General features: G+C 49.1%; 1 protein-coding gene across 3 annotated transcripts; it reads right to left on the bottom strand.

The window, feature by feature from the left end:
* Positions 1–816: 816 nt before the first annotated feature.
* Positions 817–23988, bottom strand: Gtpbp1 (GTP binding protein 1). Of its 3 annotated transcripts, none has more exons than XM_078052721.1 (12): positions 23766–23988; positions 20985–21096; positions 14361–14541; positions 13478–13826; positions 9975–10098; positions 8915–9029; positions 6566–6710; positions 6266–6448; positions 5425–5560; positions 4622–4800; positions 3166–3366; positions 817–2380 (listed from the first exon to the last, which is right to left on the bottom strand). In XM_078052721.1, exons 1-12 carry the CDS (start codon positions 23955–23957, stop codon positions 2288–2290), a joined length of 2010 nt encoding a protein of 669 aa, XP_077908847.1. In that variant the 5' UTR covers positions 23958–23988; the 3' UTR covers positions 817–2287. The 3 variants fall into 3 exon arrangements, with proteins under 3 accessions (XP_077908847.1, XP_013212777.3, XP_077908848.1); XM_013357323.4 differs by lacking the exon at positions 23766–23988 and adding an exon at positions 23373–23394; XM_078052722.1 differs by lacking the exon at positions 20985–21096 and having other exon boundaries at positions 23766–23905.
* Positions 23989–24388: the final 400 nt, after the last annotated feature.

Consider the following 24388-nt stretch of genomic DNA (forward strand, 5'->3'; position numbering starts at 1 on the left):
AGGCTAAGACCTGAAGAGACCTGTCAATGACAGTAAACACTGAATTCAGTTAACTCCCTGCTGGCAGGTGTGGGACTGGGGACCAGAGCCACCCTCCCAAGTGAAGGCAGGGGCCAGGGTCATAGCTAGAGCTCCTGAGCACACAGAATGGCTTTGGCATCCACCACTGCTTATAGGGGCAAAGAGGTTAAAAAAAGAAAGTTTGGCCATGGCTAGAGCCCTGCCCTGCCTGGCCCGCCCCAGAGCCTCATCAAGAAGGCACCAGGCCAGAGCCAGCAAAGCTGATGGGAATCAGCAACACACAGAGATGGCAAGAGCCCAAGGACAAGCCAGGCAGCCAGTGGGGAGAGCCGCAGGGCAGTCGCTGGTGCAGGCCGTACTCAACATCCACCGTGCTCACCCCCACCAGCTTGTTTCCTCAACTAGGAAACCAGAGCTAACAATGTCTACCTCAGAGACGGTAGCCATGTATATCCACGGCCATGTGCATGTGAACCCACCTGGCAGTCCTGGCCACTCAGCAGACACCCCAGTGCCATGCTTCTCTCCAGCTGCCCAAGGCGCCGGGACTCACGCATGCACTCAACCCACATAACCCCTGATGCAAGATCTGCTGCTTGCAGATGAGGAAACAAAACAAGGGTAGAAACGTCCCGTGTGACAGAGTTGGCTAAGGAGCCTCACCTGCCTGGAGGGAAGCAGGGTTCTTGGTGGCCAGCCCTGCTGGGCTGCCACCAGGCACTGAGGAACAGGCAGATCCACAGTGTCCCTGTGGCAGCATCTCCACACAAGGGCCAGACAGGGAACAGGACACTGTCAAGTTGGAACAAACTTTTATTGTGAATGCTGGTCTGGTCAGTCCAGGGCCACGGGGCAGTGGTAACTAGAAACAGCTAGGAGGGAGGAAAGGACAGGAGAGGGCTGGGGACAGGAAAGAGGCAAGGCTGAAGGACCTAGCCCACCGGGTGTCTGCCCTGGCTAGAAAAGACCCCTTGTCCTTCTTACCCTAAATGAAGGGCTATAGAACAGCTCAGTGCTGGCAGGACGGGGCCATGGCACTGTCTGGTCTGGGCAGCCTTACTTCCCAATGCTTCGCAAGGGCAAAATGCTCTGTGCTGGGCCTGACAGTCCTTCTCACTGCCCCACATGCCCTCCCTGTGCCCTAACTGGGGTTCAAACCCTGGGGCTCAAGCCCTTCACTGCTGTGCTCCAGGAGCTGCCCTGCTGGGTAGACACGGCGGGACGGGGGAGTTCCAGTCCTAGTCCCACTTACAGCAATGCCCCTTTCCCCAACAACAGGCGGCGCTAGAAAATGGGATCCTGAGCAGGTCCAGACCCAGCCTTGTACCAGTGCCCAAAGGCCAAAGTCCAAGCAGGAGGTGGCTCTGTGGGCAAGAGACCCTCCAGACTGGGCAGACTGGCAAAAGCCAGGAACAGCCGGGCCAGCCCAGGCAAGCACAGGATTGTCTCCAAGGGGAAGCCATCAGGTCTTTGGATCCACGGCAAGGGCCAGAGTTAGGGGAGAGTCCTACAGTCCAGTCGCCATTCCTTCTACACGTCACAAGTATGACTGAAGAGTTTTTGTCATTACCTGTTTGAGGGCTTAAGGGGAAAAAGAGGGACAGAAAAGGGAAACCACTACTTTCTCCCTGTTAAAATCCCCAGGATTGAGGATGCCCTGCTCTGGCAATGGAAGACACCAAATCCCAGAAGCCCCTGCCCTGAGGTCAGTCTGGTGGAGAGGCTGCCAGTGCCCAGAGGAGCAGTGAGCTGAGGCTGTGGTGGCTCCGTGACTCCTGCCATCCCCTAAAGGCTCTGAGGCTCTCACCAAGACAGACACGTGGATGGAGGGACAGATGGTTAGTCTGGCAGCCAGCTCCTGGAGGCTGGTGGCCAGCCTCGGAGGAGAAAAGGGGAGAGACTGACAAGGCCCTGGTGGGCCTCACTCCTGCAAAACACACACACGCATACTCACACACACTCACACACACACACACAATCACTGAGAGAGATATAATAAAAAGAATAAAAACTAAGGGCCAGATGTACAAAAGACACATGAGTGAGGAAGGAGGCAGGGAAGGGCAGGAGACGGTCAGTCCTCAGGAAGCCTGGCCACCTTCCTCAGCTTATAAATTACAACCCCCTGGAAAACAGGGGTGGGCAGCGAGGAGGCTCTGGCTGGGGCCTGGGGTGGGCGGGTGGCGATCAGAGCTGCTGTGCCCAGCTGGTGAGCAGTGGCCAGAGAGTGAGAATCCCTGGGTGGTAGGAATGAGCCAGGGAAGATTCAGCAGCCGCTGGCAGGAGTCACACAGGCCCCCTGGGACTTCACCTTGTGGCGCTGGCCCCCTCGTCGCCGACCCCCACTGCCGGGCTTGGGCTGAAAGAGAGAAGAAGAATTTGAGAAGCACTGGTCCCTCAGGAACAGGGCAGCAGAGGGGCAGTGGGCAGGCCAGGGAGCCTAGCCCCAGCCTAGCCAGGAGTTTATGAGGTGACCATGCACAGGACCTCCTGTCTGTAAAATGGAGCTATTTAGAGAAACAGTCAAACACGAGTGGACATTTACCACCTCTGAGATGGTGACAGGTGGACAGGGACAGAAAAGAAGGAATAAGAGAGGCTCAATGAGGAGCGGGGGGTGTGAAAGCATGGGGGGCACACAGACCCAGGAGAAGCCTCCTCTGCTGGTCAGAGGAGAAAGACACTAGAGAGGTGTACAAGGGTGCCCGTCCTGGCGGCACACACAGCTTCTGAAGAGGCAGCCACAAGCAGGTGCCAGCACCTGCTACACAGAACATCCAAGGCCACCTCCCCTCACTCTGGCAAGGGACAAAGGAGGACCTCTAAGGCAGCATTCCTCAAACTTGCTGGACTGCTGTACACACACATCACCCACACAAGGAATATTCACTCTTACAATGAACCTAAACCCTGCCCTCGGTCCACTCTATTTCATTAAAACCAAATGCTAGTCAGGACCAATTAAATTGGCTTTCTGAGGGCCAGCCATGTCTCTCAGTTTGGAAAACAACTTTGATGTTACCCATATGCCAGGAGCTGTGGAAGTGCTCCTCTCCGTGCATGGGCTCTCCTGTGGTCCCCCTCTACCCAATCAGCCACACCCTTTCCTGCCACCCTGCCCAAGGCCACAAGAGGCCCGCTCACCTGTGGCTGGAGACTGCTGGCTGCGGCTGCCTGCCCCGTGGCTAGAGAGGTAGCCTCATCTCCAGGCAGGGCTGCCCCTACTGCCAGCCCACCAGATGGGCCCCCTTCTTCTCGTTTGGTCAGAGGTCCTTTTTTTGTTGACTGCATTTTAATCTGCTGGGGCTTGGAGTTCATTGGCGAGTTGTTAGTGGTCTGGAGGAGCTGTGAGAGACATGGGAATGAGGGTGAGGCCAGAGCTGAAGGGCAGCATAAGTTTAGCAGCCTGTACCATGTCCCTGTCCCTGCTCCATTCTAAGGGACTTCTCATGGCTTGGCTAGCTTGGCTGGTCCCAAACAAGGCCGATGATAGAAGGACCATGCCAGGAGGTGGAGTCAACAGATCTTTCCATCCTTATTCTACTATGGACTACTATAACCTCAGGACTGTCATGTCATCTCCTGCCTCTGTGCACCCAGAAAACTCCCAGTCCAGCTGTCATTCCTGCAGAGAACTTTCTGAACCTCTTTGCCACCTTGTACTCAATCAGCTCCTTGGCTGGAATCTAGCCTGGTCAGTCTGCTCTGGGCCAAATTTTAACTTCAAGCCTCCCAAAGAGGCCAAGTGGATTCCTTATCAGCTGGAAATATTTGCAGCATATCAGAAATTGTAAAAGCTACCACCCTGACACAGAAGCTTCCCCTGTGACCAAGTTCAATCTCAAAAATAGCAGGGAAGAAGCCTACTAAGTCCCAGAGAGTACTACATGTATGCTGTAGTCTCTGCCAAACTCTCAGATAGCCCCAGAGGCAAGCAGGCCTTTAAGGAAAAGAAGCCCCAAAGTCCCCATGGAGGGCCTGAGGAAGGCCATTTGGGAGGAAGGGCTAGTCTGGCTGATTCCAAGATCTTGGATTTGTGGAGACCACTTCTTCCTCTGAATAAACAGGGGTCAAACTCTTCATCAAATGTCCATGGCCATGGGTAAGGTCTGCAGAGGGCAAAAGGTGGGCTCTGAGACACACGAACAGCTCCTGCCCCAAGGGACTGCACACCCATGTACCCTGAGCTGTTCAGCACTCATTCCAATAGGACTTGCTACCCTTGTCCCTCAGGTATAGCCCCAACCAGGCCAAGAGATACTCTGCCCACTGTTGCCCACAGGAGAACATCATGCCTTAAGGCCAGCTCCTCTTCTCCAATGTCATCACCAAAGCCTGGGATGGGAAGCCAGAGACACTTCTTATGGGAGCGAGAACCCTGGGCACCCCCAGGGTTCTTAAAAGGATCCTGTGGGGGCTGGGGCTGTGAATCAGCTGTAGCGTGCTCACCTAGCGCGTGCGAGGCCATGGGTTTGATCCTCAGCACCATATAAAAATAAATAAGTAAAAACAAAAGTATTGTGTCCAAAAAAAAAAAGGGATCTTGTGGTGCTCACAATCACTAAGCTGGAGTGGCAGGCCAGGTCTGCCTCAGGCGTACCTTGGTGATGGTGCCCACGGCCTTGGTACGGCCTTCCCGGAACACCAGCCGCTGGTCTATGTGTAGATACTCAGGAGTCTTAATGAAGCGGAAGTGGACAGTGGCCTTGTCCCCAGTGCGCAGGCAGTCCTTGTCCATGCTCAGTATGGTGGCTGTCTGCCTGATGCTCCCACAGTGCACTGCCAAGGGAGCCAGGAGGTCAGGATAGGTTGGAGGCACCCTGGGGCCTCAGGACAGGGAGGCAGTAAGCGAAGGCATGAGACACACCTGAGTTCAGCATGAGGGGTGGGGCTGAGTCAAGGGCATCGGATGCCTGGAAGCTGAGTGCACCAGGGCAGGCTGGAGGTCACCTCCGCCTCCCTCACCCACACTCTTCTCACCTCCCCTGTGGTTAACCACCTGCCCCCACCTAGGCCCGCACAGCCAGGGGCCCCAAGCTCCTGGGATTCTATGGACTGTGAGCGCCTGGAGGGATGGGCCCTCGCTGGTGCCTCTGTGGTCCTAGCCCCTCAGCAACACCACTGGGCACAGCAGCAGCACTCAGCAGTCATGCATTTAGGGAGGAACATAAGGTCCTCACAGACAGGTCTGGAAGCCCCCAAGTCCCCATGGAGGGGACTTCAGTGAGCCTCTGCAGGACCTGTAAATGAGGTAGGTGGCTCAAAGGTAGGACTAAGGGAATGGCTTCTTAGGACAGGATGGAAACCTGTTAGAGCTGGAATAATGGGGCCTGGGTCAGCAGAACACCTCTTGTGGGGAACTGGAGTGGGGCCTCCTAGGCTGGCAGAGCATTAGACACCTACCCATGGCCTGGTAGCGTGGGCTAATCGTAGTAGGATGGTGAAGTACAAGAATCTCGGCCTCAAATTCCCAGGAAGCTTGGGGATTCAAGCGTGGGGAAACCATCACCATGCCCTTCCGGATAGATGAGCGCTTGATCTGAAAGAAAGGAAGAACCGCAGATCTTAGGGATGATGGGGGCTCGGGTTCTAGTCCCGGGTCTTAGAGAATCAGGAATCTAAGTATAGAATCACCCACCCAGCCCTGCCCATCATCACCTTCTGGGGGGACAGCACATGGCAGGCTTATTGCCATATGGGAAGCTAAGCATCGTTCTGTCGGGTCAAGAAAGGCTCCATGCAGGAGCCGAGATTTCAGTTAGCGGCCTGGGAGGAAGGCGAGAAAGGACAGGCGAGCACTTAGGTGAAAGGAAGAGAGTGAGCATGACTCGACCACTGGAGAGAAAAGGCAAAGGGCCAATCTTTCTGGTTAATTTGATTGGTGGGAAAAGTAGGTGACCCCAGAGCTGGCAGGCACTCCAAATCCCAGGAGTCAGAACACCAAAGGGGAAGAGGTCTGGCCTAGGGACGCTCCTGTCTGACTTCATCATTAGCTTGTGGCACCTGCTCAGGCACCAGGAGGACCAAGAGGCAGGCAGACCTGGGATCAAGTCCTGGTTCTGGATTTTACTGGTTTTGTGTCTTGGGCAAGTCATTGGGGTCTGAGCCTCAGTTTCTTCATCTATGAAAATAAGGTTGGTAATCCCCACCTTGCAGAGCAGACAGAGGGCCAGAAATGGGAGGTAAGCACCTGGCTTATCTGTGACACAGCCCATGGGGAGATTTTGGAACTACCCACACTCACCTTCTTCAGTGCAAAGGAGGCTGTCTGGCCCCCCCGCACCTCCTTGACAGGCATGCGCTTGCGATGAATCGACTTGACGGCAATGGAGAGGAAGTTGCCCAGGGGATCTGGGCCCAGCAACAGCGTGTCATTCAGCTTAATCAGACCCCTCAGTGTTGTCCCTGACACCACTGTCCCCACACCCTGCCAAGGAAAGACCCAAATTAGTGAGTTCATCCCCATCACAGAACCATTCCCTGATGCCCCTGGAGGAAATGCCCACCAGCCACCCTCCTGCCCAGTCCACCTGAGGCCGCTCACCGGAACAGAGTATGTGTCATCAATCTGGAACTCAGCAGGCTCCTCCTCCCTGTAGCTGGTGCGAGGGGACAAGAGGTTGAGGAACATCTTCAGGAGATCCAGGTTCTCACCTGTAACGTTGGAGATCTGGAATATCGGGCACATCCTAAGTGGAGGGGGAGGAGAAGGAAGAAGGGACACAGAGCTCAGGTGGCAGCTCCTGCCTTGCCGACTAATGGCCACCTCTGCCTCATCCGCCTCCAGAGGCTCAACCCTTCTACCCTCAGTCTAGTAACTCCTAGCCCCTGCAGCCCCAAGGCCTTTTCTGATTTATTTTGTCTCCGAAACCTATCCCCTCCTGCCCACTGCTGGCCCATGTTGGAACCTCACACCTGCCTCTTCTTCCTCCAGCATATGTGCTTGCTTAAAATCCCTAACCCTCATCAGCCAAGCACCTTCTCCCAGCACTCACAGCCCCTCATGCTCGGGCTTGTTGCCACCTCTGCAGATTCACTTCACCCAGGATCCTATATTACAGCCAGACCATAGGACCATCCCTTCTTCTAAAGCTGGCTACTTCCTGGTCCCACAGATATGCTCACTCTGACCCTCCTTCCCGAGTTCCTGCCCTCTTATCAATTTACCAGACTCTTCACATCCTCCAGAGTTCATTTCAAATACCACTTCCTCCTTGAAACCCTTCCTGGACAGACACTCTTCAACTTCCCGAGGCTCTGAGAGAGCTTTTGGTGTCTGTCATTCATGATGACATCTGATTTCCCATCGTAGTCATCTAAATGGCTGCTATCTCCTATTCAGGGAAAATTAAGCTCCCTGAGATCATGAATTACATATTCCCCAAAGCTCCTGCAATAGTGTCTACACAGACTAGAAAAAACCAAAATGAATGGGGTGGAGCTGGGTTCCCTGAAACGTGCCCCCTCTACTGGCCAACTGGTGACACTGAAGACAGCACCAGGCTGGAGGAAAAGGAAAAAGCCCTGGCTGCTCAGGGTCCTTTATATAGACCAAGCCAGGAGATAGACGGCTCCCAAGAAGGCCCAAGGCTCTGGACTGAGTTAACCAAGTTCACTGTTACCAAGAAAGTATCTCCAACCAAGAAGCTGAACGCCTTGAGGATCACGCTCAACCATCTCTGAATCCTTAATGTCTGGATGAAGAGCCTGAGAACAAACATCTAATAAATATGGTTTTGTTTTTTTGCCCTGTGGCACTGGGGATCAAATCCAAGGGGCCCCGTACCATTGAGCTATGTCCCCAGCCCTTTTTTTATTTTGAGACAGATTCTTACTAAGCTGCTTAAGACCCACCTATCTCAGCTTCCCGAGTAGATGGGATTAAAGGCATGTGTACCACTATGCCTGGCTCCAATAAATATTTATGGAATGAAAGGATACAGTAAGGAGGAATTGCCAAAAACCAATCTGTGATTAGAGAGCTTTTGAGAAACAGTATAAAAAAGAAAGCTGGGCATGGTGGGCAGGCGTAATCCCAACTTCTCAGGATGCTGAGGCAGGAGGCTAACAAATTCAAGGCCAGCCTGGGCAACTTAGTGAGAACCTGTCTCAAAATAAAATTTTTTTAAAAAGAGCTGGAACACTGAAGTCAGTGGCATATGCCTGTAATCCCAGTGACTTAGGAAGCTGAGATAAGATTGCAAATTCAAAGCCAGCCTCAGAAAAAAGCGAGGCACTAGGCAACTCAGTGAGACCCTGTCTGTAAGTAAATTATAAAATAGGGCTGAGGATGTGGCTCAGTGGTCGAGTGCCCCTTAGTTCAGCCCCTGGTACCCCACATCAAAAGAGGAGGGCTGGAGCTGTAATTCTAGAGACTTGGGAGGCTAAGGCAGGAGGATCACAAGTTTGAGGCTAGCTGTGGCAATCTGGTAAGATCCCATCTCAAATAAAAAATAAAAGGGGTAGGATATAGCTCAGAGGTAGAGTAACACTGGGTCTAATCCCCAGTATTGCAAAAATAAATAAATAATCAAAAAATAAGATACAAAACAATCATAAAAATGGTTGTATATCTATCATACACCAAGCCAGACCCAGAGCTAAGTGCCTTACATATACATCACTTCCAACACTCACAAGAGTTCTGTGAGGAAGCTAATATTGTTCCCATTTCACAGCTAAGAACAATGAAGTCTCAGCTGGGATTTCAACCTAAATGAGGCCAACATTTCAGAATCTGAGCCACACTGGTCATGGGAGCTATACAGCAACCTTCTGTTTCCTCCCATCTCTGAATAACAAGTGTCTATGAGACCTTATGCCTGGACAGACTGCCATTTCAGGCCTGCTGCTCCCCATGGCCCTGCAGACACACACACTCCCCACCCATTACCTCTCAGAGCTGAAGTTGGAGGCAGTAACAATCACGTCATCCTTGCTCTGCACCAGCACAGGGATCTTCCGGCAGCCTGGTGACTTCAGCAGGCGCTGCAATAGCTTCAGGGTTTCTTAAAGAGTAAAATGGAACAAAATTAAGGGATATACCCATCTCTTTGGCCAGGCTTCCAGGGCAGAAAGGTCCATCATTACTGATGCAAGGAGACAGACAGACAGATGAACCAGTGTTAAGTGCCTCATGCCTGAAGATACAAAAAGAAGGATCAAAACTTTGGGTGGGTACATTTTTACTTATGTAGAAAGGGCACAGATGGAGTCTCTTCTAGACTGAGTCTAAAACCTGGCAGATTTCTCCAGTCTCTTAGAAGATCCACATCCCACAGACAAGTGATTCGGGAAACCCCAAAGACAATGTTCTCCCCAGAATGTTCTGATTCCTAGATAAAAATCTCATCTGACCAAAGGATCTCCTGGTCATTCAGAATTCTGCAGAGACCATTATTAAGCGGCTTTCTAACAAGACAGAGTCTACTTATCTTTCTAAAATTTGTAAGTGAGGAAAAGGTGCACAGAGAACTCGTCCTGCAAACCTGGTTGGACACTTTGATGGTAAAAAGCCACCAGGCCCTCTGTTCAGATTCCTCCATATATATTCAGCACTGATGGCAGAGCCCAATACCTGCTGCCAAGGGTCTTATGAAAAAAGGAGCCAGATGAGGGACCTTAAAAATCTGGGGCTGGGGATTTAGTTTAGTTGGTAGAGTGCTGGCCTCGCATGCATAAGGCCATGGGATCAATCCCTAGCACCACACACACACACACACACAAAAAGAATTCTGCAACTGGAACCAAAAGTGACAAAGAGAGGAAAAATCTAGGCTGTGCTCAGATCAAGAGCTAAATAGAGGAGGAATAAGCAAAAAGGTTCTGGGCTGATAGAAATTCAGGTTAAGGTCTGAGCACATATAAGGAAACAGAAGATTCTGGGCTGAAGTCCTGGTAGCAGAGGTACAGTTGGTGAGAGGCTACCACCAGCTGGAGGAGACTTCACTTACCTTGTAGGATGTTGGCAGGACACATGTCAATTTTGGTGACTACTACAAAGACGGGTACATTGAGTGCCAATGCCAAGCCCAGATGCTCCTTGGTCATTCCCACAATGCCAGCATTGCTGCCCACCTGCCCCAACACAGAAAGAAACTGTCAGGACAAGGAAGACAGAAGATGCCCTGGGTGGGCACGGGGGCTCAAAGAAGGCTATCAGTCCTCAAATTGGATCTGGCTTAACATCTCCAGCCCTCTGTTTTTCTTGGTTACAATAACAGTAGATTACCCATACTTTTATAAGTTATATGCTCAAGTATTTGAGGTAAAGAGTCACTGTCTTCAAGATACTTTCAAATGATTAAGTCAAAAAAGGAAAAAAAAAATACATGTACCCATATGTATCTATCACATTAATTATTACTGAATCTAAATGGTGGGTTTATAATATTCATTTTACTGCTCTTTCAACTTTGCTCAATGTTTGAAATTAGAGGGAGAGAATATATACATATTTGCTAATATAAATATAAAGTGTCTCTGGCAAGTTCACAAAAGAACTAGAAACACTGGTTGCTTCTGGTAGGAAAGTGGAGAGGGGAGGAAGAGACTCCTCCCATCCCCTCACAGCCTCACACATACTGGGCAAGCACTCTGCCATTGAGCTGCACCTCCAGCCTGGAGACTTGTCACCATAAGCATTTTGGTGCCCTTAACTTTTGTACCACATGAACGTATTACTCACTGAAACAAAATTAGGAGAGCAGCTGCCATGATGTGTCTGCTTGGTGCTTTGCACACTCCCAGGTGTCCTCTCTACCAGGCCCTGGTAAAATACCCCTGCTTGAGGGGACGTCGCCACCCACTGCTGCACGGGGCCTGACTGTTCCTTTCCCCTTTATCAGGTCACTTCCAAGTCTTCTTCCTGATTGTCCCATCCCCTTTGCAATCCAACTCAGACTTTGTTCTTCTCAAGCTGGATTAGGAAGTATTCTATCACTCTATTATTGATATATTTTAAGTGTTTTTCTTTCCCCTAAGAAACCATTGCCATTGAACCGTTATGAAGTATTTCACTGTTCTCTATAGAAGTTTTAATATTTGAAACATGGCCTAAAAGCCAGACATGAACATTCCATCTGGGGTGAAAATAACTCCATCCACTGTCTTTCTGTAGCTTAGTTAGAAAAGCTTATTTTTATTTTATGAAGAATTAAAAGAGGAAGTCTCCAAACAAAGAAATGATGAGGGCTGGGGAAACAGCTCAGGGGTGGAATGTTTGCCTCACCTCTGCAAAGCCCTGCATTTAATCCTTAGCACCACAAAAGAGGAGGAGGAAATGGTAAGGAGAAGGAAATGCTAATTACCTGATTTCATGGGTACACATTTTACACATGTATTGAAATACCATACTACGCCGGGCATGGTGGCGTATGCCTATAATCCCAGCAGCTCAGGAGGCTGAGACAGGAGAATCACAAGTTCAAAGTCAGCCTCAGCAACAGCAAGGTACTAAGCAACTCAGTGAGTCCCTGTCTCTAAATAAAAATAGGGCTGGGGATGTGGCTCAGTGGTCAAGTATCCCTGAGTTCAATCTCTTATACCTGCCCCCCTATAAAAAGAAACACCACACTACTCTACCTCCATAAATTTGTACAATTATTACATAGTCATCAAAAATTTTAAAAAGAGGGGCTAGGGGGCTGGGGATATGGCTTAAGCAGTAGCGCGCTCCCCTGGCATGCGTGTGGCCCGGGTTTGATCCTCAGCACCACATACAAACAAAGATGTTGTGTCCACTGAAAACTAAAAAATAAATATTAAAATTCTCTCTCTCTCTCTCTCTCAAAAAAAAGGGGGGGGGCTAGGGTTGTGGCTCAGTGGTAAAGCTCTTGCCTAGCATGTGTGAGGCACTGGGTTCGATTCTCAGCACCACATATAAATAAGTAAAGGTCCATCAACAACTAATAGAATTTTTTTTGAGAGAGAGAGAGAATTTTTTAATATTTATTTTTTAGTTTTCGGTGGACACAACATCTTTATTTTTATGTGGTGCTGAGGATCAAACCCAGCGTCCCCTGTAGGCCAGGCGAGCGTGCTACCGCTTGAGCCACATCCCCAGCCCCTAATAGAATATATATATATATTTTTTAAAAGCTATTTTTAAAAAATTTTTAAACAAAAACAAAAATGTGGGTTTTTTGGTGGTGCTAGACATCAAACCCAGGGTCTTGGACTTACCTCTGAGTAACATCCCAGTCCAATTTTTTTTTTTTTTTTTTTGTGTGTGTGTGTGTGTGTGTGAGGGTAGGCATTGAACCTAGGGGTGCTCTATACCCCAAGCCCTTTCTATTTTTTGAGTCAAGTTCTTGCTAAGTGGCCCTGCTGGCCTTGAGAATTTGCAATCCTCCCTCAAACTCCTGTGTAGCTGGGATTACAGGCATTCACCACCATGCCTGGCTCCAGTGCTTATTCTAAACTGTTTTTTATACACGCCTTAATAGCAGCTGCCTCAAATATGCTCTATGGATCTTCCACTGGGATCTCTTCCTCTAGCAGCTTTTCTTACCCAGTCAAGACAGTTGGTGATGGTCCTTTGCAATGTTCAAAGAAATGAGAGATGAAATCACGTTGAGATCCCAAGAACCTCAGGCACAGAGCCGACTAGTGTTCACACAACATGCTCCACCTCTCTACTCCTCTCCAGTTTGTGGAGTTGGCCTGAGAACCTGTGTTTGTGGGGCAACTTCAGCAAGCTTGCCAGGAGCAGATGCTTGTGTTTACCACACTTATTAACACACACAGCTGAGGAACTGGGAATGGGGAAGGACTCTGGAAGGACTTGCCAAAGGGAACCTTGCTCGCTCATGTGCTCACACGCATTCCTCCCTCTCCCTCTGTGAAGACCAAAGCTGTGCACAGGTTGCAGTCCTTAGCACCTCCACCCCATCCAGGGAGGAAGCTCAGGGGTCATACACACAGCATGGTGATAAGATTCAACTTGGGGCCCTCTTCTCTCTCTCCTTTTCAGTGAATCTACATAATGAGTTGCTCAAAAATCAATCATGCCACACTAAGCTCTCTGGGAGCCCAGGATAGCCTGTCACTGGGCGGCGAGCACAGTGTCAGGCACACACTCCTCCCTGCTAGGCCTCCTCATGTGAGGCACTCCCCTCTACCCTGCCTAAGCCTCCCCTCTTTGAGGGAGCCACCCAGAACACCTACTCAAAGTATCCCATGCTTTGAAGAAAACATTACTGAAGGCAATCAAGAAAGCTCAGGAGACCCCTAGGCCCCTCTAAAAAATAAGAGACATCAAATGACACCATTTCTTAACCAAGAAGACCCCTCCTGATCTAACATAGAGGAGATCAAGGTCCACCCCTTGAGAAGACTATAGAGCTTGCCAAACTTACCAACCTTACCCATCAGAGCCCCAAATCAACAGGCCTTCTAAACTCTTGCACATGACCCCCAGCACCCCAGAAGCCCCTCCTGAGCACATCACACTTACCATGAGCATGCAGAAGTCAGGCAAGTGGCCAGTCATGCCAAACACAGTGGTCTTCAGGTACTTCTCATGGCCAGCCAAGTCAATGAAGGTGATCACCTTAGTGGATTTCTCACAAATCTTTGTCCACTCCAGGCTGCCACCGTGGCTGTCAGGCTTGTTCACCACATTGCCTTCACTGTCAAAACCCAGAATGTCATTGCCCACACTGCTGGTGCGACCAGATTCAATCTCATGTTTGTGGCGGAAAAGCTTCTGGCGGGCAAAGCCACGGCCATTGTCCAGTTCCCCATGTGTCAGGACCCCCAGGAGCGTGCTTTTGCCGGCATCCACGTTGCCCACGACTGCTACCCTGTGTACACAAACCCACACAGCATGCGAGAATCAGTTAAGAGAAAACTCAGAGCCCAGAAACTTGATCCCTGAGACCAGACTTGCCCCATGCCCCTTGAGTTCAGAGCTTTTCCTGTTCCTGGATAGGCATGAGCTAAATTCAGGGAGTAAAAAGTTACCAGAAGGTCCTGGGCTCCCTCAACAGCTATTTCCCCAAACTTCTACCACTGGGAAGAGCCCCAAAGCTACCAGAGGCACAAAATGCTCTCCTGCAACTTGGGCTTCTAGCATCTCAGACTGATGGAGCAGCTACAGGAGGCATGGCTGGGCCCCGCCCACTCTCCCCATATGGAAATATTTAGGGATGGGAAGTACAGAAATCAGGTAGAGCTCTCATGACCCTGGGCATTCTTTCCTTGCCTCAGGAAAGGACAGGAGGGAATGAGCAGAGCCAACACATCAAGTGTCACAGGCTCCATCACTGTTCTCTGCAAAGTCCTAGCCCCCAAGGTCTTGCAGGATGGACCTCTGCACTGTATTGAGGCCTCCTCACCTGACCTCCAGGAAGTCATTGTCTCCTACTCGTTTTCGGACCAGATAATCACGCACACGGCCACCAGCTTCCTGACGCTCCCGCAGGAGGATGACATCAGCTTCTATCTGTTCCGCCATGCTCTTCACAGTGGCGTAGGAGGCCTCCATGTCAGCTTCACTCAGCCCATACTCAGACCCATCTGAAGACAAGAGCCCAGACATCAGCAGGAGAGGGAGTCCTGACCAAGCAGCCTCCTAACCAGCTAGCCAGTCTAGCACACCTAACAAAGGCCCCGCCAGGCACTGGGAGGACACGTACCCTACCCCAAAGAAAACTCAGGCACACAAAGAGTTAAGGTGTGACAGTGCCCAGGGCTCTCCCACCAAGCAGAGCAGTAGGTAACTCATTCAAGACAATCACTGAGACTCTCCTAGGATTTATGCCAAGCCTCCTGCTGGGTGCTGGGAATACATGTGCCCTTAGTGAGCTCACAGGCCTGCAGGAGAAACAGACAGGAAATTAATTAATGGCAAGATACTTCAGTGCTGTGCTGAAGAGCTGGACAGAGAGAAGTCAAGCCCAGCCTAGGAAGCAGAGGGCAGCTGTGCAGGTGCCAACCCCAAGCTGGGTCTCCAAGGCTGGGAACTGAGCCCACACAGAAAAGAGGAAGGATGTTCTGCCAGAGGAGCAAAGCATGGAGCATGGTATGTCATGGCACACTCAGGGACCAAGAAGTTGCTACGTGTTAGGGAACAGAACAGGGACATAGGATGGCAGAACACATGAGAGGAAGAAGTTGATACAGCAGACGTCCACAAAATAACTTTTGTACCAGATCACAGGGAACCTGGGGGTCACGCAGGGGAGTAACATGATCAGATCAAGGTAGGTTGGAAGATCTCCTGGGCAGCAAGTGAGGGTCTAGAAAGGGGAGCATAGTAAGGAAGAAATTCTAACAATCAAGGCAAGTGATGAGGACAGGAAGATGGGGAAACGGGAGAGATTTGGGGATCGCTGTAGATATAGATTTTTAACTGAGCTAAATGTGTGACAAACAGCTGGAACAGACAGGGGAGGGGGAGGAAGGGAGGCAGATAGCAGGGATAGGCCAAATCAACCACTTGTCACTGAGCACCTATGTGACAACAGCTGTAGTTGATTTTAATTCCCACCATCGCTGCCTCAGTTGGTCAGGAGGGAGGGCAGAGCCAACACATCAAGTGTTGCATGGCTGAGAACCCTCTAGTAGGGCAGCTTCTCTTTCACCACTGAAAAAAACCCTTGCTGCACCAAGCATGCTCCTCTCTCCTTCTCTCCTCCACCCTGTGCCTTTGTCCCCTACAAACTAGCCTCTGACCCCTAAACTAAGAAAAGAAAATCACCCTTTTCCCTTACCCTTGTCCATCTCCTGAGCTACCATCTCCCGTTCTTCCTTGACCACCAAACAGCTGAAAATAGTCAACCCTTGCTGACTGTCCCCACTTCCTCTGAATCAACCCTTCCTGAAGAACTGCAGTTTTCAAATGTCTTCAATGGCTTTCCAGCTCTTCAATACCCCATGCCCTTCTCTTGACACCTAGAGCACTCACTGCCTGTCCTTCTGGATGTCCCTCTTTCCCTGGCTGCCAATCCCCTGACCTCTCTTGATGTCCTCCCTACCCTTTCTCCCCTGCTCCTGTCCCCTGAAAGTCAGTCTTTTCTCATTCTATGGCTTCAGTTATCACTTTGAAACACTCATTTCTAGCACTGCTGCTTCCCTGAGCTCCATACTGCATTTCCAATGGTCTGGAAGCTAACTCCTAGAAGTCTGAAGTCCAAACTCAAGCTCCAGCTACCCTCCTCTTTTATTTATTTATTTGCAGGTCTAAGGCTTCAACCCAGGATGGCCTACCACTGAACTACATCCACAGCTCTTTCATTTTGAGGATAAGGTCTCACTAAATTGCCCAGGTTGGCTTCAAACTTGCAATCTTCTTGCATTAGCCTCCCAAGAATTACAGGCATATGTCACTCACTATACCTGGCAAATATCATATTTTATTATTTATTTATTTAATATTTTTAGTTTTAGATGGACACAATATCTTTATTTTAATGTGGTGCTGAGAATTGAACCAGGTGTCTCATACATGCTAGGCCAGTGCTCTATTACTGGCTACAACCCCAGCCCAAATATCACACTTTAAAATAATCAGCATTCATAAAGCTCGGGGTCTTCACTATAGACCCAGGAAGTAAGTATTTTTGCTCCTTTTTTTTTTTTTCTTTTTTTGCTACTGGGATTGAACCCAAGAATGTTTTAACCAGTAAACTACACTGCCAGTCCTTTTTAAATTTTTGTGAATTTTGAGACATGGTCTCACTAAGTTGCTAAGTGGCTGAGGCTGTCCTTGAACTTGTGATCCTCCTGCCTCAGCCTCCCGAGTTGCTGGGATTACAGGCTGTAACATCACCCCCCCACCCCATCCCCCACCCCCCCTTTCCCTGTTCTAATGATGACAATACCATCCTTCCAGTCACCCAAGTTTAACACTCATCGGTCCAGGCCAGTTGATCCAAGTTCTTTATCTTGCCTTTCATCCTCTGCTTACCCTTTGGCCAATCCACTGCCACCAGCCTGATTCCTTATTTTACCCAAATCACCACAATACACTCCAACTGATCTTAGCAAATTGGGACTCTATTCCTTCCGTCCATCCTGCATAGACCCACACATTTAAGCTAAATAAACCACAGCTCTGAGATTGTCACTTCCAGATTAAAATCTCTGGCTTTCCAGACCCAGCAGCATTTCATCCTAATTCCCTAAGAGCCTCCCCAACTTATTTTATACCCCCTCCTCTGTCTACCCTGCAAGTTCTGTCCCAGCGCAAGTGGCCCAGTCACCAGTTCTCATGGGTTCCCGTGTGTCCAGCTCTATGTCTTTGCTCGTGGATTTTCTTTCCCAGACAGTTAAATCAGTACACCTCCTTCTGCAAGATTTGAACCAGTCTACTCAGAGGCCCCACAAACAGCTGTCTTCTCTATAGCATTTGCCGTGTACTACCCTGTGCAGTGCTGTCTTAGGACACACCTTCCCCTCCCCATGCATCTTAAGGATAGGGATCACATCTCAACCATTCTCTGATGCCCTACAAGCAGTATTCATTTTACATTTTACAAACATTTGTCAAGTCTTCAAATGTCTGTAAAATGTAAAACAAATAAACCAAGAGAGCACAGCTGTGACAAAGAGTTTCTAAATGCATGGGCAAGTGAGCCCAAAACCCCTTCTGGGTTAGAGAAGGGCTTGGAGCAAGTGTTACTAAGGGGAGGCTGCTGAACTCTGCCATTCTCACTGGACTCCAATTCTATCCAGCTTTCCCTGCCTCCATATAATTAATAGTAGTGCTTTCAGGTCCTGTTTTATACCAGGAGCCACCACCAATGTCACCTTGTCCATCAGGGCTTTCAGTAGGTCACATTACTACTCTCCAGCATGCATCACATTCCCCACCCTGGAGTGGAGACAAAGGCCAAGGAGAAAAGCCACAGAGGACCAATTACTAAAGGCCACTTAGTCAGCCATGCCCGACCCTAATCAGATTTCTGTCCTGCCAGCTTATTGACCTTTCCTATAAGCATTCTTCTGCTCAATGTGCTGCAGTGCTTTCCAGACTTTTGGGAGAGTAACCTCTACGGCATGGCATTCAAGAATCCTCAGGACTGGGCCCTGCCTACCTGTGTGGCCTCCCCTCCTGACCTCACACCATCGACTCCAACCTCACTAGATTATTTCTGGTCCACTGAACAGTGGTCTCTGGTGCCTCCAGGCCTCAGGGTATGTGGTACCTTTGCCCACTTGTCACTCTTCCCTTTACCTGGACAATTCCTGCTCATTCTCAAGAAGCGGCTCCTCTGTGTGGCCTTTCCAGACTCCCCACGAACACCTACAACACGTCTATATCCCTTGTATTCTCAATACAGCACAAGGCTCTTTTGTCAGACTTAGTATCTGATAAGCAAATAAGTTTTTTTTGTTTGTTTCTTGCAATGCCAATCGAACCTAGGGCCTTGCACAAGCTAGAAGAGTTCTCTACCACTGAGCTACAAGCCCTGCTCCACAAAGTTGTTTTTGAAAGAAATCTCATAGTCAATCAATAGCATAGGATCTTGAAAATATTACTACTGCAACTACTAATAATTATTTTCATTTAATGCTCACTATTTCACCACGTGATAGGTTTTATTATTATTCATATTTTAAGAGAAGGAAAATTATTATTCATATTTTAAGAGAACCCAGACTCGATTAGAAATTTTTTCTTTCTTTTCTTTCTTTTTTTTTTTGGCGGGTATGTACTGGATTGAACCCAGGGGCATCTCTACCACTGAGCCACATCCCCAGCCCTATTCTGTATTTTATTTAGAGACAGGGTCTTACTGAGTTACTTAGCGGCTCGTCATTGGTAATGCTGGCTTTGAACTCATGATTCTCCTGTCTCAGCCTCCCAAGTCATTGGGATTAAGGTGTATGCCACCCCACCTAGCCCTTTTTAAATTTTGACACAAGGTCTTGCTAAATTGTCAAGGCTGGCCTTGAACTTGCAATACTGCGCCTTGGCCTCCTGAGTGGTTAGGATTACAGGCGTCACCCACGCCCAGCTTCATTAGAATTTTTTAATGTCTAATCTATCCATACAAAATTTCTTGGAGGTTGGGTAGGGAAGGTGTCATTACCCCCACTTAACAGATGACCGATGTGATAAACATGTGAAGCACCTAGGACACCCAAGAAGAAATGATGAGGCCGACCGACGCCTGGAGGCCATGCATCTGGCTTAGTCCTCTAATGTTCAACTTGTTTAACTAGTTCTAACTCCTTCTGCCTCTAAAGAAGTCCAGCAGGAAGGAGTCACTATGAATCTAATAGCATCCAATTGATCGATGCAAGGATGATGCTCGGGCTGATGATTGTTTGACATCTTCTCACGCTTTGCCATGGGAGGGTTACTTAGTTGTGAACTGTCAAGGCCTGGTGAAATTCAGAGTCCACATTAAAGGACAAGAGGAAAGAGGGGGTCTTAAGAATCTAGGTCTTTGAAGACCAATCCCAACACATGTCAAATTGACCTTTGTGTGGTTTCTGAAATTTCATAAGCATGAAGTGATCTTTGAGTAGTTCATCTTACTGAAGCAGGTCAGATGTGCATCTGACAAGCTTTCAAAAGGCTATCAATGATTTCTTAGTCACCAAGTTAAATGGCCTTTTCTGAACCTGGCATGATCAGCTGCCTACGTACAATTAGACAATGCTGTCCAACTCCCTCCATCTCTTGATATGCATCCTGTTGGTTGCCTATCTTTCTGACCATGCCTCCTTTCAGGTGATAAGACCCACAACTGGGGAGGTGGCAGTAAAAAATGGAAAGGAAAGATAGGAGAGACGTTTCAAAATAAGGCACAGCAGTATTTGGAGATCAAATTTTTCTTTTAGTCACTCTTGTAGCATTTCAGAACACTGCTTTATACCAAAGGTATTTGTGTACAAACCATCTTTGCTCCTTGGGGCAGGAACAAGATTTTTGGTTTTTTTCCTCTGCAGTTCTGGGGATCAAGCCCAGGTACTTGCACAAGCTAAGCAAGCACTCTAGCACTGAGCTACATCCCCAACCCGGGGAACAGATTTTAAGTATCCAAAAGAGTTTTGTAACAGTATCAAGCCTTAGAAGATATTTGATAGATATGTCAAATAGTTAAAGAATGATTTTGAGATCTCAATCTGAAACTCAGACTATAAAAAAATTATCACCTGCCTTTAAAAGCCTACATTGAGTCAAGGGAACTGTTCCCTTAATAATGTATCCAGGCCCATTCTGGGCATCCTGCAGATAACAGAGACAAGTGCTGGTACAGGTTGAATTCATAATCCTCAACAACAGCAGCTGTCATTTCAGGAAAGATGTCATAGTGAAGATGAAGGTAAGAAGGCCTTGTATTGAGGGTATAAACTGGGAGTGACCAGGAAAATAAAAACCCACAATACAATCTGGAATTCTGTACTGGGGGCTGACTTCCTCCAAAACAGAGATCTCATTTCAATGAATAAGCAGGTTGAAGGACAATAACCAGAATGAATCACAAGTTTACTGTCTGACAAGATCTAGTGGGGAGAGAAGGGACCTCTGTTATTATAGCTATCGAAACTGAATGGTCAGTGTTCTAGGCCAAGGCAGGGAATATTGGGCATTTCCTCACTGACATCAAGAAGAATCACAGAGGTTCTCAGCTTAGCAGGAAATGGATAGCAATGGGATCCACATACAGGGTTTGGAGGGGGAAGATCTGATGCTAGCCCGGACAGGCTTAATTCTAGACCTAACCATGACTTGCTCCACTACCTTAGACCAGAAGTTTCCTTGCTTTGTGTTTCATTTTCTCTTATGCAAGTGGGAGTACTGAGGTACAAAGGAAGCATCTATAGAACGCTTGGAAAGGGAATTTTAGAGCCAAGTACGATGTGACCACTAAAGTGGGAATTGCCCTCCTAACAGTTTTGCAGCTACTAAAGCATCAATGCAACCAAGACACATGAGCAGTTAACAAAGAGGGAAAATGTGCTCTAAATAATTGTTGAAAATAAATGAAAGGAAAACTGCTCACCTGATCCCTGCCCAATGACATATATGGTCTCTCCGCATCCCTCGTCCATCCTCTCCCACATCTGCCGAAGTAGGCTGTCATACTGCTCTGATGTAGGGCTCACTAGAACCAGCTAGAAGAGAAACCAACAGCCTTAGGACCACACTTGCTAGAGAGCACCACAGCCAAAGCCAATCGACAAACAGCCTAACCAAAGACACTGACTGAACCCCACAGTGTCCTAATCGAAAATAGCTACACACTCCCCACATGCCCTGTCTCCTCGGATAGCATTATATGACCCAGATGATGTACTACAATGACTCTGAGCCACAGCTTGGAATCATCAGAAACTGTACAGAGGGCATGGCACCTGCCTCCTGCTGCTCCCCAGGAGTGGCAGGACCCAACCAACCGAGAGTTGGGTCCCTTAATAATGTATCCAGGCCCATCCTGGATACAGTGCTCTACACCTAGATGCCAGCCTCCTACCTGCAGTTTGCATCCGGAAATCAAGGACCGGGATCTCATACTGCCATGCCCTCCACCCAGAGGCCAATGACTCCCAAAATGGCAAAATAATTCTGTCCACCTTGTCGTATCTTAATTATTTGGGAAACAACAGTGAAAATTGCTTACAATACTCATTTTCATCAACAGAACACCCCCAACACTAAGGCGAGTATCAGCACCACCACTGTGCAAATTTCTGTCAGTAACATTAAAGTATCAACTCTTATTTGGGGAGGCCATTCATCAATAAACATGTCAGACTTCATTCTGAAACCATTCCTGTGTGACCTTGGACAAAGAATTTAACCTCTCTGAATCTCAGTTTTTTCAATCTGTAAAATAGAAATAATACTACCTTGTATCTTAAGACCACTGTAAAGGCCAAATATAATAACATGTAAAGCATCTAGTTCACAGCTCAATAAATGGTCATAACAAAGTTTTCTCCACTTGGTCATTTCTAAAAAAAAAAAAAAAAAAAAAAAACTTGAGGAAACTCAGCCACCACTGTTCACTAATTGTTTCTCCCTTTGTAAACTCTTAGAGCCTTAAATCTTCAAAGTCAATTGTAGTAATGAAATAGATGTCTAGTGTCATCTTTTCAGGATTCAAATCTATTCAACCCAACCCTTTTCTCCTCCACATTGTGTTTTTCTCTTTTCAATATCATCAATATTTACATACATATAGCTTTTCAACTTCAAAATCATGAGACTTTCCCCAGCTACTTCAGTAATGAAGTGACACTTCCCTAACCATGAACTTTAAATAAGCTGGTCAGGAAATAAGGCAATGTCTTCTTGGCAACTTCCTACTGTGTTTTCAGGTTTCTTCAGCACCTTGACTGTCTAATGACACCCAACTTGTCCAGTTTTGAGTCAGGTGCCTATCATACAACTTCCTGAGTTGACTCATCAGAGGTTGTAATCGTAACCTGAATGGTACCTGGGTCACACTGCCTGATACATTCTCTCTATCTCTCCCAGAGCTTGGCCACCCTCATTATGGCATTAGAGATACCATAGGGGACTACTGTAACAAACAAAAACTAGCTGGTTTCCAAGTGCTCAACTGAGACAAGAAGAAGAAGGAACAGTTGAAAAATTGCTTCTTTGGGCTGAAGGGAAAGTTCTCTCTAGTTTAGGGCCAAGTTTCAAGCACTTTTGCCACTGTAAGCTATGCCAAAGATACAAACATTTTCAAAGATTGATAAAAATCTCTACTGTAACTATCCTACAACCAGTAGGAAGTGTGTTGGTGTTCTATCTTCCATCAGCTGCTATTTAAGCTGCACAGGGAATTATGGGACACAATCACTGAGTCTCTAGTATGGATCCAACACTATACTAGACATCTTAACATACACTTTAAATTTTTGCAGTGTATCTGACTTTCTTAAGATGAGGTAGCCACAACACGGAGAGGTTAAGAAACTCTTCCAAGGTCACAGGGTCTTTCCAATGGCAGAGCAGGAAAGGGAAGCCAGCCCCCTTTGATTCCCAAGTTGGCATTCTTTTAGCGATGCTAAGCACCTTAGAAACAACAGTCACATCTAACACTTTATTTTCCACAATGCTAAGCAGATGGTGAGCCCTTAATTCCTGCCTATCTTCTCAACAACTCAGAAAACACTATTTAAAACGCCCTCCATTATTCCACTCATACAAGATGAGGATCCACTCCCAGATGGCGAGATTCTGGGTCATGCCCATCTTTGGGTCATGCCCATTTTGTTTTGGTGGACTCGAAAGTGGATATTCCTCTCCCTGCCTGAGCGGCTACTTTCTGTTTCCTCTACCGAGACCAGGAAAGGAGCGAGACCAGGAAGGGAGCGGGGGCCACCCCTGCCTCCCCTCGGGCTACCTGTCTGCGCACCCCGCCCCCTGCCCGAGCCACCTGGACCCTCAGCGTCCTGGACGTTCCGGGTCCCCTCACAGGTGCGAGAAGAGGGGTTGGCGGCGCCGCACGGGGACCCGCGTCGCGCAGAGCGCTTCAGGCGCCGGGGCATCGGGGCACCGCGTTCCACGTGGCGGAGCCGGGGGCTGCGATCTCGGCGGGAGCCCCGAGCGCGGGAGGCCAGGTCCGCGCAGCCGGGGAACCGAGGCTGCTTCCAGGGACCGGGAATGGCCCCGGCCCGCGCACGTCCCGGGGACCGGCAGGTGGCGGGTTCCGGCCCCTCCCCGCGTCCCTGCCGCCCCGCGACTGGACGGCCGGCTGCCCGTCGTCGCCTCGGAGACGGCTCGGCCCTCCAGGGTCCCCTCAGCGCCCGCCGCCGCCGCCCGGGCCTACCTTGCTGGTGAGGTCCAGCTCCGGCTCACCGTTGAGCGCCTCGCCGTCCTCGCTGCAGTCCGACTCGAAGCCGCCATGGAGGCGGGCGGCGGCCGCCGCGGCCCTGACCGCCCCCGGGGAGCTGGGCTCGGGGGCAAACATAGAGGCCGGCACCGGCGAGTCCATCGGGGAGCGACTCCGCTCCGCCGCCATCTTTAATAACTTAGGCTAATTCGCAGCCGGCTGCCCTCCCTCCCCGGCTCATTTGACTAATCTATGCGTGGCCCCGCCCCCACCTTATCGGAATAATTTATGCGAAGCCTCTCCCGCCGCGCAGAGAGTGACACGTATCTCTAGCTAAGACACAATCGACCAGGCCTCGCAGCCACCAATCGCTGCAGCCCTTTCAAGTACCTAATGAATAATTAATGAGACCAAAACCCCAACAACAAATGTCTGGGACGTCAGGCGCCCGGGAGGGAACAGCACCGTGTCCACACTACCTGCCTGGAGCCTTCCCGCCAACAGAAGCAGTACAGGGTATGACTGATTCGGCAGCCAACCAATGAGGAGAGAAATTCAAAGAGCATTTCCCGCGCACCGCCCCTTCACTCCTGCTTTCCAGAGGCGGGGCTCAGCTCCCA

Source organism: Ictidomys tridecemlineatus, chromosome 6, assembly GCF_052094955.1.
Source record: "Ictidomys tridecemlineatus isolate mIctTri1 chromosome 6, mIctTri1.hap1, whole genome shotgun sequence".
NCBI lineage: Eukaryota > Metazoa > Chordata > Mammalia > Rodentia > Sciuridae > Ictidomys > Ictidomys tridecemlineatus.